The sequence below is a fragment of the Spathaspora passalidarum genome (assembly GCF_000223485.1).
Source record: "Spathaspora passalidarum NRRL Y-27907 unplaced genomic scaffold SPAPAscaffold_8, whole genome shotgun sequence".
NCBI lineage: Eukaryota > Fungi > Ascomycota > Pichiomycetes > Serinales > Debaryomycetaceae > Spathaspora > Spathaspora passalidarum.
This window is the reverse complement of record NW_006767432.1, coordinates 720,863-734,709: the sequence shown is the minus strand read 5'-3', so window position 1 is coordinate 734,709 and position 13,847 is coordinate 720,863. Positions and strand designations below refer to the sequence as shown.

Sequence of the window (13,847 nt, the reverse complement as noted above, 5' to 3'; positions counted from 1 at the left end):
TTGGACCATTCCCTTTAAACTAGCCTCAAAAATATGTCCCCAACATTTCCAAACTTTAATTCGCTTACTAATCACTGTTACTTACATACAATGGTATTTTATTTTTAAGGATTAAAATACTTGTTTGAGCCAGGACCAAGCATGTGGCATATGTTTTAAAGTTGGGGGATAAGAAAAGCTATCGAGATTTACTTTTATTTCTTGGCTTTTCGCCCCAAATCCTGGGGAAAATAGAGTTCTTGGCCACAATGTTTAAGTGACATTGCAATTAAGGCGGAAAAAGTTTCTACCAAGATAATACCATCTGTTTACGCACATCTATCTTACCGCGGTTTGCGTTTGTTAAAATAATCGCTTAATTTCTGTGTAATCACCAAGCTAGCGATCATGAACAAAATAAACAACGCGAAATCTCAACGGCAACGGCGAAGGCTGTAGAATTAAACTTTTCAGGATTGTCAAGGGTGGAGATAATAAATCAGGTGATTAAGCCAAGCTAGAGCTTTATGATTATGAGACCTGATGCCAGGTTATAAAAGTACAAAACCCAACAAGTTAAATAAAATCTTGGAGATTTAAATAAAATGAAACACAAAAGTCGTCTCATATACAACCAAATTTGATATAAAACAAGAAAATTTAGCTTTAAAGGAGCAAGAGGGGTTGTATTTGTAGAATTGAAAGTCGCTTATTCCGTAAATAAACCTCAAACCAAGAATGTTTAAAGTTTTTAAAACTCTAAAGAATTTATTTTTAATTTTAATTTTTTTTTTTGGCTTGTTTATTTAGTTTAATCTAATTTGAGGGGCTGCTACCCCAACAGATGTGAACGATTTTGCGTAACTAGCAAAATTAAAGAGCCAAGGAATTGAGGCGAAGGAGAAGTTTACCTGCAATTGGAATGTCAGTCTCTTGGGCAATTCCTCTGAGCCATTACAAACTTTATTCAAGTACAAACATTTGCCCCATTTGCAGCCTTTTTTTGTTGAACAAATTCTTTTACTACAATAAATGAATAATCGTTTACAGCATGTATTTACTATACAATGAATACATTCTTTTTAAACCCGTTTGCGTTTTTCAACGCAAAATAAACCAAAAGAACTAAACCAACAATAACAAATTAAAACCAAACCAAGAAATGAACCGTATATTTAGTGTTTGTCGTTACTCATAATAGAACCTCTTCTTTTCAATTCAAGAAAAGCTCTTTGTTGAAAGTTTGCTAGTCCTTGACCTCTTATTCTTGCCATTTGTATGTGTCTTATAATGTTGCATACAATTATCTTGTCTTGCAAATCTAGTGTCACAAGTAGGCCAAGGGCATACATGCTTACGCTCTCCAGTATGAATTCTATTATGTCTTGCCAAGTGACCAGATGTAGTGAACGACCTTGAACACACCTTACAAACGTGTTTTCTCTTTGAGTCCTTGACCAAGATACCATTTCCAGTCATAACTAAATCACTAGTGGAATGTGACCGTATCTTATTATCAAAAGCTGTGGTTCCATTCAACGTGGTTGGACTAGTCATAGTTGTAGCGATGATATGTTGACTTGGTGGAGCACCATTTATAGAACCACCCCATGGTGAATGGTATCCTGCTGGCATATATGTTTGATATGAGTATGCCGCGTATGGTTGCATGAATTGTTGCGGTGGATTAGGCAGAGCATGGGAAATTGAAGATGGCAGGTATTGAACCATGCGTAACCTAGGAGTTGTTTGTGAATATGGTACTGATATTGTTGCTGGATGTTGAGGAGAACTGTCATAAGAGGATGCAACTGATGATTGACGTGACCTGAATTCATTAGGTAATGGGATGGATGTGAGCAACTCGTTGAATGAAGGCAAAGATGTTGATGCCAACTTTTCCAAGTTTGAAATACCAGAAGGTACTTTGGTAAATGTCTGGTGACCGTAAAGCATTGTGTCTATTTTTAATCAGCGGCTAAATTACGTATTTTTCTTATTGTGTAGTATTTTAGCAGCAAAGCGGTTATTTGTACTTGACGGGAATTTCTATTTGAACTCCTTATTAATAATTATAGCTTGATCGTTAAGTTGAATAGAAATACCAAAAAAAGTAGAGTTGAATGAATGGCATATCAATTTAAAGAAATTGGTTTGGGGATTTCAGTTGATATTTAAATATCAAAATATATTTGTTCCTTGGAGCTCGAACCAAGAAAAAGTAAAATGAGATTAAAATAAAAACTAGTGCTTAATTTTGGTAATATTATTTACTGCAAAGAAATATTAATTAAAAAAATTATTGTCTTTAAAAAAAGCAAATAAAAAAAAGAAAAGTAAAGAAAGAAAATTAAAATCGATGATATTTTTTAGTCACTGGTATTTTTTATTACATTCATTCAAGATTTAAAATATTGTTTCTCACTCAAATCGTGCAGGGCGAGGTCAGTCGGCATATTACTAACCTTCCCTTTTCTTTTGATTATTATTAAAAAGTTCATCTGCAAAATGCCAAACGAAACACCTTGCATGGCGAAGCTTTTTGAATGACGGAATGCACTGGTTATGACTTTTTTTTTTGGTCAAAACGTAAAAAATCAAAAGTCCCCAGACAGAAATCAGCCAAGATATTTCCAGGGTGTAGTTGGAAATGCTACGATGCCAATTATGGAGACTGGATGGGAAACATGTAACCTAGATTATACAGTGGGTTGATACAACCTATTTGATTTGCTTGGGATTCAGGCGTGTAACCCAAGTTATCCAACCAAATAAATCCCATAGTTTGCTGGCAAGAAAATTGAGGACATGATGAAATAATGGTTGAAGTGAATCGTGCATAGGAACCCACGCAATATCTGCATGATTATATTTTTGCAAATTGATAATACTCATGAACCTCAACTTTATTTTTTAATAATTAAGCTAAAAAAACCTGTCTTAATCAGGACAACTAAAATAATCTAAAATTATTTTTTAGGCTGTTATTTTTTAGGTGTTTTGCTAGGTGGTGCGAATTCAATAGGTTCGTTACAGATGGAACATTTCATTTTCATTATGTCATGACATCAATGGCTTCATATAGGGTAAGAAGCGGGGCTCGTAGCGGGGTTTATCTAAGCAAAGTTTTCCGAAATATACCTCGATTTGGTTTCGCTAATACCTGTTGCAACGTCGTGTTGACAATCGACAGATGCTCAACTACACCATTTCATGTGAGATGTTTACCAAGACAGAAATTCCCATAATAATTTTGTCTATTTACAGATACTACAAGCGTGACTGAGAAATGAATTAAATTATATCTGGTTGTTACAACCTTGGCCCTACAGGGAAAGTATGAAAAGGAAATAATCGCGAAATATTGTATCCAAAGCGGAAATAAATTTCCATACAACTTCTAGGAAGTGACAAGATTATCTTAGAATGTGCACTACTTATGATTTCAATATTAATCTTGGTTTTAGTCAGTACTATAGGCAGATATTTTCAAATAGCTGGTAGCTATCCCCTTATTGCCAACCTGAGGGTTCAATATTACATTTGCCGTTTAACAATGCGCTGTGGCTTGTTTTAATTGGTCTAATATTTTCTCCTGCAATGCATCCTTTTCGGTTATAATAACTACAGCGTACGGTTTATGACATATACGCAAGTTCAAATAGTAATAATTGCGTTATGGATTGTTGTTGATATTGCAACTATTTTTCTTGGCTATTCTTCGGCGTTCTATCAAACAAGTCCGAAAATCTTGATCTTATCGCGCCACAAGAAACACACTCTTTTTTTTTGTTTTATAATCACTTGTTTAGCAAATATTAAGTAATTAGTTCCAAAAAAAAAAAGGTGGTAAATCAATTGAAGGTACAATATGGATGTTTATTTAGATATACTTATTGAAAATTGCAAAACTTCGCGACGATAACTGAAGATTATGCCAGAGTTGAACGATGATGTCATATTCCGTGGATACTCAAAAAAGAGGGGACGTGTCAAATGCACGTTTATGGAGTAAAACCAAGACATAATCTATTTCCCTATGACTAATACTTTAATTCATGCAGGGATTACTTTGAAGTCTCTCCACCAATAGAATCACGGCATAGTGAGATCTTATCATGCTTTTCTATTTCCACGGATGCAAAGTTCTGTGAGATGTAAAGCTTGTTTTAGCAAACTCTATTCAAACATATTTTTTAAGCAATTTTGCCTGAAGCATGATTTGAGCATGAGGCACATACAATTAAACTTAGTGTGACTTGTTAATAAGTCCGTGAGATCGGATTTAGCAGGATTGAAGGTATTCAGAGTCGTAGTTACAATTAGTGGTTATTCTGGTAAATTAGAGAACTTTTATAGTCTCAAAATTGTATCCGTCTAGTGAATATGTGATCTTGACTGGGAATTACAGTCATGGTTATCAAAAATCTAATATCTTTTCTTATTCTTGGGTATTCAGTTAACTAATAAAGTAACAAGTTTAAATCTTCCAACTAGATTTGAAAATCGCCAGTTCTACAGAATAAAAATTATGAACTAATTTCTTTCATTGCTACATGACTACACATGTCTTGCTTTAAGATTTATCAGAAGTGGTGGTGTCCAGTTGTAATTGGTGCTGTTAATCAAGGAATTTGCAAACTCCGTCTCCCCCAAGCTTGTAACTCAGGATCACGTGAGATATACAAATTTCGGAAAAAGAAAAAGTGATTCAAATTTCAACGGATTTATTGAGTGGGATATCGTATTGAAACATATTCTAGATCAATTTCCAACGATGTTAAGTAGAGTGTCCAAGAGGTTCATTTCTATTTCCCTCAACAAGCAACAACCCCCAGTCTCACTTCCTTTCATTCCTTTGGTCAGTGAAAGTGGATTCCCTGGTGCAATTGGTAATACTCCATTATTGAGATTGCCAAATATTTCCAAATCAGTGGGAAGAAACATATATGCCAAGGCTGAATTTATGAACCCAGGTGGGTCAATTAAGGATCGTGCTGCCTTATATGTCATTGAAGATGCCGAAAAGAAGGGATTAATCAAAGCTGGTGGTACCATTGTCGAAGGTACCGCCGGTAATACTGGTATTGGTTTAGCACATGTGTGTAGAGCTAAAGGTTACAAGTGTGTTATCTACATGCCAAATACCCAATCAAAAACCAAGATTGAAACATTAAGATTGTTAGGTGCCGAAGTTCATCCTGTTCCTGCAGTTGCTTTTACTGATCCTGAAAATTATAACCATCAAGCCAAGAGGCACGCCGAAAGATTGGACAATGCTGTATGGACCAACCAATTCGACAACATTGCCAACAGACAAGCACATATTGAAACTACTGGGCCAGAAATTTGGGCCCAATTGGATGGTAAAGTGGATGCATTTACTTGTTCTACTGGTACTGGTGGTACTTTTGCTGGTGTCACCAGATACTTGAAGACTATTTCCAATGGTCAAGTTAAGGCAGTCTTGGCTGATCCACCAGGATCTGTTTTGTATTCATACATCAAGTCTGATGGAAAGGAAATGATCCGAGGTGGATCATCCTTTACCGAAGGGATTGGTCAAGGTAGAGTCACTGACAATTTGCAGCCAGATATAGAATTGATTGACGATGCTGTAAAAATTCCAGATGAAGACTCTATCGCCATGGTTTACAGATTGTTGGATGAAGAAGGATTGTACCTTGGAGGAACTGGTGCATTGAATGTGGTTGCTGCATGTGAAGTTGCCAAGACCTTGCCTGAAGGAAGCAATGTTGTCACCATCTTAGCTGATTCAGCTCATAAATATGTCGACCGTATCTTTTCCAAGACCTGGTTGCAAGAAAAGAACTTGTACGATGCTATCCCAGACAACTTAAAGAAATATGCTGTCTTGGATTAACCAATATTTGTGCATTATGTATATACTATGTATATACTATGTATAGTATCAGCTAAAATCGGACACCTAACTTATCGTCTAAACATCCTCGTATACTTTGCATGGTTCTAGTTATGAAGAACAGTCGTGTGTGGAATCAAAAAAATTTTCAAAAATTTTTTTTTTTTGTTTTTCTTCTGTGAACTTCATCTGCCTCAATTTTGCTGTTGCCAAAAAGTTTTTGACAACCAAAAAAGTTTTACAACCAGGGGGACACCATATACAAGCTTTCAACAGCATAGAAATTCTCATATGAAGTTGGATTTGTAGCATCAATATAAATCTAAAGGAGAAGAAGAAGACGGTAACTATATAGCAGCATATACTAAACGATAAAGTTACACCCATTAGTCATTCATAACCCACAGACACATTCATATTTAAATCAGCAAGGCGAATAAAATTCTCACGCCACACTCCACACCATCCTTCCTACCAACCACTGGAACTATTCAAGTAACTACTGAAATAACACTGGTTCATGGAACAACAGATTCATCAAGCAGTAGAGATTGCTCTCAGTGGAACTGCTGACGTTAACCTCAAGAACCAAGCTTTTGAATTTATAAACCAAATCAAGTCCACTGAGGAAGGATACAAGTCATGTTTGGATATATTGATCAAATCTTCAACTGATCCGGTCAACCCAGAACTAAAGTTCTTTGTATATCAAGTCATTGACGAAAACATTGATAAATTATCCAAAGAACAATTATTTGCATTAAACAACTCCATATTCAAAGTTTTACAAGAATATATCACTAAAGATATTAAGGATGCTCCTCATTCCAGAAATAAACTTTCACAAATCTTTGCCAAAGTGTTCTGTTTTGTATATATTGAAATCTACCCTAATTTTATAAAGGACTTACTTAGCATTATTGGTACCAATGGGCAACTGCAACTTGCTGTTGACTATTATACCAGAATTATTCTTGCCATTCACCTGGAAATTGGTGATAAGTTTATTTCAAGAACCAGAGAAGGTCAAGATCGTAACAACTTATTAAAAGATCATATTAGACTCCATGATATGGAAACATTAGTTGCAAGCTGGTCAAAGATTTTATGCAATGAATATAATTACACCAGTGAAATACTAGAAAACACTCTTAAAATAGTTGGTAGTTATATCAGTTGGATGGAAATTGGGTTATTTGTGACCCCAGAATTTGTCAACTTAATCCTTGGTTACTTAACCAGAGGCGGTCCAGAAAGAAACACTACTTGTGAAACTTTAATCGAAGTCATTTCCAAAAAGATGAACCCTGCTAATAAACTAGAATTAATCAGATTATTGAACTTGACCACTGTTATCAACTCCATAGATTTGAACACAAATGATATTGATTTTATGGAGCATATTGCCAAATTGGTGAATCAAATTGGACATGAATTATTGATAGTATTAGATAATCAACCTGATTTAACTAGTTCTGCATCTAATGAATTGTTTACCTTGTGGCCTATGATCTTCTCATTATTGAGTCATGAATATGATGATGTCAGTCAACAAGTGTTTCCATTCATTCAGCAATATTTATTATTATGTAAAAAGAATCCAGCTTTAAGTTCAACTGAGTTATTATCTAACTTGTTGAATAAAGTCATCTTGAAAATGAAGTTTGATGACGATCAAGAGGGTATAGATGAATCCGATAATGAGGAAACTGAACAATTCTTGGAAATCAGACAGAAGTTAAAGACATTCCAAGATACAATTGCAATATTAAACCCCGAATTATATTTGAATGCGATCCCTATAGTTATAAATGAATCCATTTTCAATAATAAAGACAAGTCAGATTGGCGAAAGTTGGAATTGGGATTGTATGAATTGAGAAACTTTTCAGAAAGTTTGAGAAACAATTTGATTAATTTGCCAAAATCAAGCATCAATGAAAGTAAACCATATATGATTTTCCAAGAGTTTTTAATTAAGTTGATTAATTCTGATATATTGTTGGAAATTGGACATCCAAGAATCCAATTGGAATTTTTCGATATTATTGTGAAACATTATACATATTTAAACCAGCATGTTAACCGCACCGATTTAATTATCCGGATTTTGGAAATTTTCACTAGTCCACTTGGTTTATTTAATGAGATTGAAAAGGTTAGACTTAGAAGTTGGTACTTGTTATTCCGATTCATGAAATTGACCAAACCAAGATTAAGTGAGGAATTGCTTGAAAAGATTATTATCAAAATCCAACCATTATTAGTTATTAAAGCAGAATTGCCACATACTGATGAAGATAATGATGTTGTAGAAAATGGTAATTTCAACAATCAACAATACTTATTTGAAACCATGGGATTATTGATTTCGTTAATGCAAGATGAATCCTTGAAGGTGAAACTTATTGACTTGATTTTCCAACCATTGTTTAGTGATTTAGAGAATTGTATTGGAATTCAACTGACCCGTCCAGATGATCCATTGGTCACATTACAAGCACACCATTCGTTAATGGCTATTGGAACAATTGTTAGAGGTTATGATTATGAATACAATATGAAGTATGCAAACGAAATCATTGATAAAATCAACAATGCAGCCAGAGTTGTTCTTATTACTTTGGAAAATTTTTCTAAATCTGAAATGATCAGAGATGCTTCAAGGTTTTCATTTGCAAGATTTATTCCTATATTGAAGAGTAGTATCAGCATGCATTTAAGTCAATTGATTACCTTGATTTGGTCGGCTCCTAATTTACAATTGCATGAGCTTAGTGATTTCCTAAGCTTCTTGGGACAGATTGTTCATAATTACCAACACGATGAAAACATTTATCAATTGTTAAACAACTTCTTGAGCTCATTATTCAAGACTATCTTTGAAGTATTAAAGAAAGACTCCAAGAGTGATGGAGAAATTATCCCAGATGTAATTCGTGATGAAAACTTTTTGAAGAAGTCGGTTTTGAACTTTTTAAGTGCAATTATCATCAACCATTGTTCAAGTTTATTAATCACAGAAACCAACAAGCTGGAATTCCCGGAAGTAATTGGTAAAGTGTTTGAATATGCATATGATTTATCGGATACTTCTGTTTCAAAACTTGCCATTTCTCAATTGGTAAACATTGTCAATATATTTGGATATGGAGGAAAGATTGTTGACTCTGAAGATAAATACAGCGCAGCCTTGCCTGCCGTGGAAGGAATTGACGAATTTCTTATGAATAGAGTTGTCCACCTTTCATTTGAATTGCCATTTCAACGTGCCGAGTTTGACTTAAATGATGCCCAATTTAGAATGATTGCCCAGGAAATCGCTGTATTATTAAAAACATACCAAATTAGAAAAGGTGATGCATTCCTTAATTATTTGTCAAGATATCTTCTGGATATGGGATTATCTCAGAATTTGATGAATGAATTCTGTACCAATTTGATCCAAGATGAATTAAAGGACTTTAAAAAGTATTTTATCACCTTTGTTACAAAGATAAAAGGAGGGAAATAGAGGAGAAGAAACGTTATATTACGTGTAATAGAAAACAAAATATATAGGATTATTAAAAAAATGGACATATATTTAATATTATCTTTAGTCTTACGTAGATTTAATATCTTATAATTGGAATGTACTTCTGTTTCTTGAATAGTACTCTATTTGTTTACGGTACGTTACCAAATTCTGTATTTGGACATTGGTAGCGCTGTAATTCACCAAATGGCACGACCAAAAATTCTGTACCAGATGAGGGTAGCGCTGCCAAAGATTTTTTTTCAATGAGATGAGATCTGGTATGTATTGTTATTAAGCTTCTAACTTTCACACAGACAGATTCATGATGGATAAAGGAGAAGTGGAAATCCCTCCCAAGGATGAAGAAGAGCTTCTTCTTGAAAAGCTCGTGTTTGGAGACAAACTGGGATTTGAATCAAATTTAAAGAAGGTTGACAATTTATTTGATTACTCTGAAGACGAAGAAGAAGATATTGATGAAGGGGGAAGTGATCAGGATATAGATGGGGATGATGAATTGGGAGATATTCAAGACGATGATTTGTTCTTCATTGATGAAGGTGATGCCATGGATGTGGATCAAGAAGAAGAAAACAGCGATGAAGAAGGACATGATGATGAAAGTGAAGACGAAGAAGATGAGGATAATGCTTGGGAAGATAGTGATGATGAACATCTTGATATCCTGTTAACTTCTTCAGATAGACTAAGGAAGTTACGAAAGACTCAACAAGACTCTACAATTTCCGGCAGGGCATACATCACAAGGTTAAGATCACAATTTGAAAAGATTTATCCAAGACCATTGTGGGCCGATGAACAACAGGAAGAAGTAGAAAACTCTGACGATGAAATTATTGACGAAGAAGTTGAACCTGTCCTGAGATCAACCAATGCACTTTTAAACATCTTATCTACTACTCAATCATTTATAATCACCAAACAATTAAAATTAATCTCGCCTAATAGAATCGCGATATCCCGTTTGAAAGATGCCAATTATCAGAAATACGCCAAGTCTGCCATTCAATCCATATCATTCCATCCAACCCACCCTTTCTTACTCACCGGTGGTTTTGACAAGACTATAAGGGTATACCACATTGACGGTAAAGCTAATAATTTCATAACATCATTTTTCCTTAAAAATTGTCCTATACAAACCGTTCAATTTGCACCACCTGTACCTAATGGAAACAACTTAATCTTTGCTGGTGGAAGAAGAAGATACATGAACAAAATTGATTTGAATAACGGAGACGTGGAAAAGATTAGTAGATTATATGGACATGAACAACATCAAAAATCTTTTGAATATTTCAAAATATCCTCCAAGGGAACCTACATAGGTTTGACTGGTAACAGCGGTTGGTGCAACATCTTGAATGGTGCCACTGGACAGTATATTAGAGGATTTAAGATTGAAGGAACAATTGTTGATTTTGAATTTGCCAATGACGAATCATTTATAATTATTGTCAACTCGGCCGGTGAAGTTTGGGAATATGAATTGGGTGCAAATACCACTTCTAATCAAAAAGGCAACAAAAAACAAAAGATTCATAATAAAATTCTTAGAAAATGGACTGATGATGGTGGTATAGGTATAACCAAGATTAAACTTGGTGGTCCAAAGAATAGATGGGTGGCAATTGGTACTAATAATGGTATCGTCAACATATATGACCGTAACGGTTTTACTGAAACTACCGTACGTCCTAAGCCAATTAAGACCGTTGAGAATTTAATCACTTCGATTTCTTCGTTGGTTTTCAATCCAGACGGACAAATATTGTGTGTTGCTTCCAGAGGTAAAAGAGATGCCTTGAGATTGGTTCATTTACCTAGTGGTTCCGTTTATTCTAACTGGCCAACCAGTGGTACACCTTTGGGTAAAGTCACTTCAGTTGCATTTTCTCCTAATAATGAAATGTTGGCTATTGGTAATGAAGCAGGGAAAGTTACTCTTTGGAGACTTGATCATTATTAGAGAATTTAACGTACTTATGGAGTATAGTATATAGAAATAGTACGTATAAAAAGAACCACATTGTAGTTTATTAAAGATGGGTGCTACCAGATTGAGTCACGTGATTGGCGTTAAAATTTTCAATTTGCTCAGAACGCCAGTGGTAAGAAAAACTAAAAACTCCTTCACACCAAAGCCCAGTTGCATATACACAAATAAACAAGATACACACAATGAATAAACGGTATGTACATATCGTGTGGCATTCAATAGTACTAGCGAAATTACTAACACATTTTCAGAAAAGAACATAATAGATACCGTGACCCCAGAACTCATCAAATAACCCCGGCATTATACAGAGTTCGTGCTCCATTCTTTTGGAGAAACACAATTTCCTTCATTGCCCTTGGTTCTATTCCACTTGGTGTTTATATTTATACATTTAAGAAAATGCAAGGTGATGATTTGGAAGATATTCCAATCCCACCTATTTCCGATGAAGAATTGAAGATTTTGAAAAAAGAATACGAAGAAAAGAAAGCTGCCAAGTAGAGGCGTGGTCTAGAGATTAACTTGTACATAGAGTATATAAACTGATTTACGTTATATGCATATAAATAGTGCCTCATCTATATCTATATGGATTGTTATTTACTTGTCTTCAAAAAATGTAGAAACTCCTCTAACAGGATACGGGAGCGACTCTGACGAGGATTTTTCCTGCTCAAAGTTCCTGACAGGGAAGTTAAATTCTTCTTCTTCTTCTTCTTCTCTATTATCATTATTATTGTTGGTATATTGATCCGGTTGTTTTTCATAATCGTACACTGGGGAATGGTTGTGCAGACTACTATGTGAGGAACTTTCATATGGATTTTCTTGATTAGTTAAGTTGTGATACGTCTGATCAATCTCCTGGGATCTATCGTCATTTGAATACATCAAATGTTGATTAGAATTGCTCCTGTTGTAAATTTCTTGCGGTGAGTTTGAATAGTTAAGCTGTTGATGGGAAGTGTTGTTATAGGTGAGATTATGGTTGGAATTGCTTCGGTTATAGAGTTGTTGTTGTGAGCTCGATTGCGGCAATGTCCTGGTAAGACTTGAGTAAGAATTATTATGTTGTTGGCCATATATTTGATTTGATCTGTCACGGTCGTAAATTTGATCTTGGGAGTTAGAGTGAGGTAAATATTGGTGTTGGCTCATGGATCTGCGTAATAAATCTATTCGAGAAGGTTGAGGTTGTTGCTGTTGTAATGTTGAATACATTTGCTCTGGTTCTCTATACATTTCTTGAGCTAAAGTATTCAGTGAATTATATGATTCATTACCTTCTCTGAGGTTTGATAATGACTCTTTCTTCAATGGGAATGGAAGCACTGTAGGTGCGTCAGAAGTACCCGACAGAGACTTAGACATGGTGTATGAGCTATTGGAACTGGAATAGTTTCTAATTGGAGGTGGTTTCCTGGTGTATGGCTTAAGATTAGTTAACGGTATAGAATCGGCAGTTTCAGAACGTACAATAATTGGATCCTTCTTAATATCGTTATAAGTTTGATCTGGTCTTGGAAATAATGGTAAATCGCCGAGTTTATCCTCAGAGAACTTCTTCAAAAGTTCATGCTTTGGTTTATGGTGTTGTCTGACAGCCTTGGCCACATGCTTATTAACAATGTTACAGCAGTAACTCTTTATAGTGTGTTGTTCATTGCCCTTTAAAGAACATCTGATCGGAATGTACATTGCCATGGCAAATACAAATTTTATCATGAATATAGCATAAATGAAAAGGGATAAGCACATGAATCCCAAGATAATAGAAAGTCTCAAATTTGTTTCTGCTATCCATCGAATATTGGCAAGAATGTTATTATTTGATTCGCCTCCAGTAGCATAAAATCTCAATGTCATAATATTAATAACTTGTCTTGGCGTGTCGGCAACAAGGAGTTGTAACGCATTATCCAATTCGTTGTAAACCAAGAAGCACGACCAATCAAAGAATGACCCTTCATCGATATCATTAAATAAACAAAAATGGTTGTATGATTTAATCAGATACAATCTCTTGGCAATCATGTTCAAATAGACAAGAGCGATATTCTTGGTTCTGTAAATGTGTATCCCCCAAATCCAATGGTAGACCAAGAGACAAAATTGGAATATGATACACCCGGTAAAGATCCATTTAGCTATAGAATAAGCAAACGGTTTATATCCGTCTGTTGTCCCCCATTTTTTGAACACCAAGATATTTAAACATGTGTAAATGTCAGTTGCCAACAATATTATAGCTAATAACGCTAGTATCCACATATAAAGATACCAGAATAAAGTTGAAAATTTGAAATTCTTGAAGGAATCGACGTTAACCACGTCAAATGTAGAAACATCTAACGAGTATTTCTCGATAGTAGCATCTGCGTTGAACCTATCTTTTTTGGCCATTTTTTTTTAATGTGTCTAGTGGAAGGGGATATGAGATT

At 34.9% G+C, this 13,847-nt stretch overlaps 6 protein-coding genes across 6 annotated transcripts; 4 read left to right on the top strand and 2 right to left on the bottom strand. All coding sequences in view use genetic code 12, as the record gives it.

The window, feature by feature from the left end:
• Window positions 1–1,018: 1,018 nt before the first annotated feature.
• On the bottom strand, window positions 1,019–2,113 carry NRG1 (Nrg1p; the record flags this gene model as incomplete). Its single annotated transcript, XM_007377892.1, has 1 exon — window positions 1,019–2,113. One exon carries the CDS (start codon window positions 1,933–1,935, stop codon window positions 1,198–1,200), a length of 738 nt encoding a protein of 245 aa, XP_007377954.1.
• Window positions 2,114–4,723: 2,610 nt separating this feature from the next.
• SPAPADRAFT_63800 (uncharacterized protein) lies at window positions 4,724–6,251 on the top strand (the record flags this gene model as incomplete). Its single annotated transcript, XM_007377891.1, has 1 exon — window positions 4,724–6,251. One exon carries the CDS (start codon window positions 4,757–4,759, stop codon window positions 5,861–5,863), a length of 1,107 nt encoding a protein of 368 aa, XP_007377953.1.
• Window positions 6,252–6,383: 132 nt separating this feature from the next.
• Window positions 6,384–9,377, top strand: SPAPADRAFT_53011 (Ran GTPase-binding protein; the record flags this gene model as incomplete). Its single annotated transcript, XM_007377890.1, has 1 exon — window positions 6,384–9,377. One exon carries the CDS (start codon window positions 6,384–6,386, stop codon window positions 9,375–9,377), a length of 2,994 nt encoding a protein of 997 aa, XP_007377952.1.
• Window positions 9,378–9,708: 331 nt separating this feature from the next.
• Window positions 9,709–11,373, top strand: UTP18 (Utp18p; the record flags this gene model as incomplete). Its single annotated transcript, XM_007377889.1, has 1 exon — window positions 9,709–11,373. One exon carries the CDS (start codon window positions 9,709–9,711, stop codon window positions 11,371–11,373), a length of 1,665 nt encoding a protein of 554 aa, XP_007377951.1.
• Window positions 11,374–11,563: 190 nt separating this feature from the next.
• On the top strand, window positions 11,564–11,984 carry SPAPADRAFT_63797 (uncharacterized protein; the record flags this gene model as incomplete). The annotated part of the gene is made up of 2 exons (XM_007377888.1): window positions 11,564–11,596; window positions 11,655–11,984. The coding sequence occupies 2 exons, from the start codon at window positions 11,586–11,588 to the stop codon at window positions 11,905–11,907; spliced, it is 264 nt and encodes an 87-aa protein (XP_007377950.1).
• On the bottom strand, window positions 11,946–13,557 carry KCH1 (Kch1p; the record flags this gene model as incomplete). Its single annotated transcript, XM_007377887.1, has 1 exon — window positions 11,946–13,557. The coding sequence occupies one exon, from the start codon at window positions 13,438–13,440 to the stop codon at window positions 12,007–12,009; it is 1,434 nt and encodes a 477-aa protein (XP_007377949.1).
• Window positions 13,558–13,847: the final 290 nt, after the last annotated feature.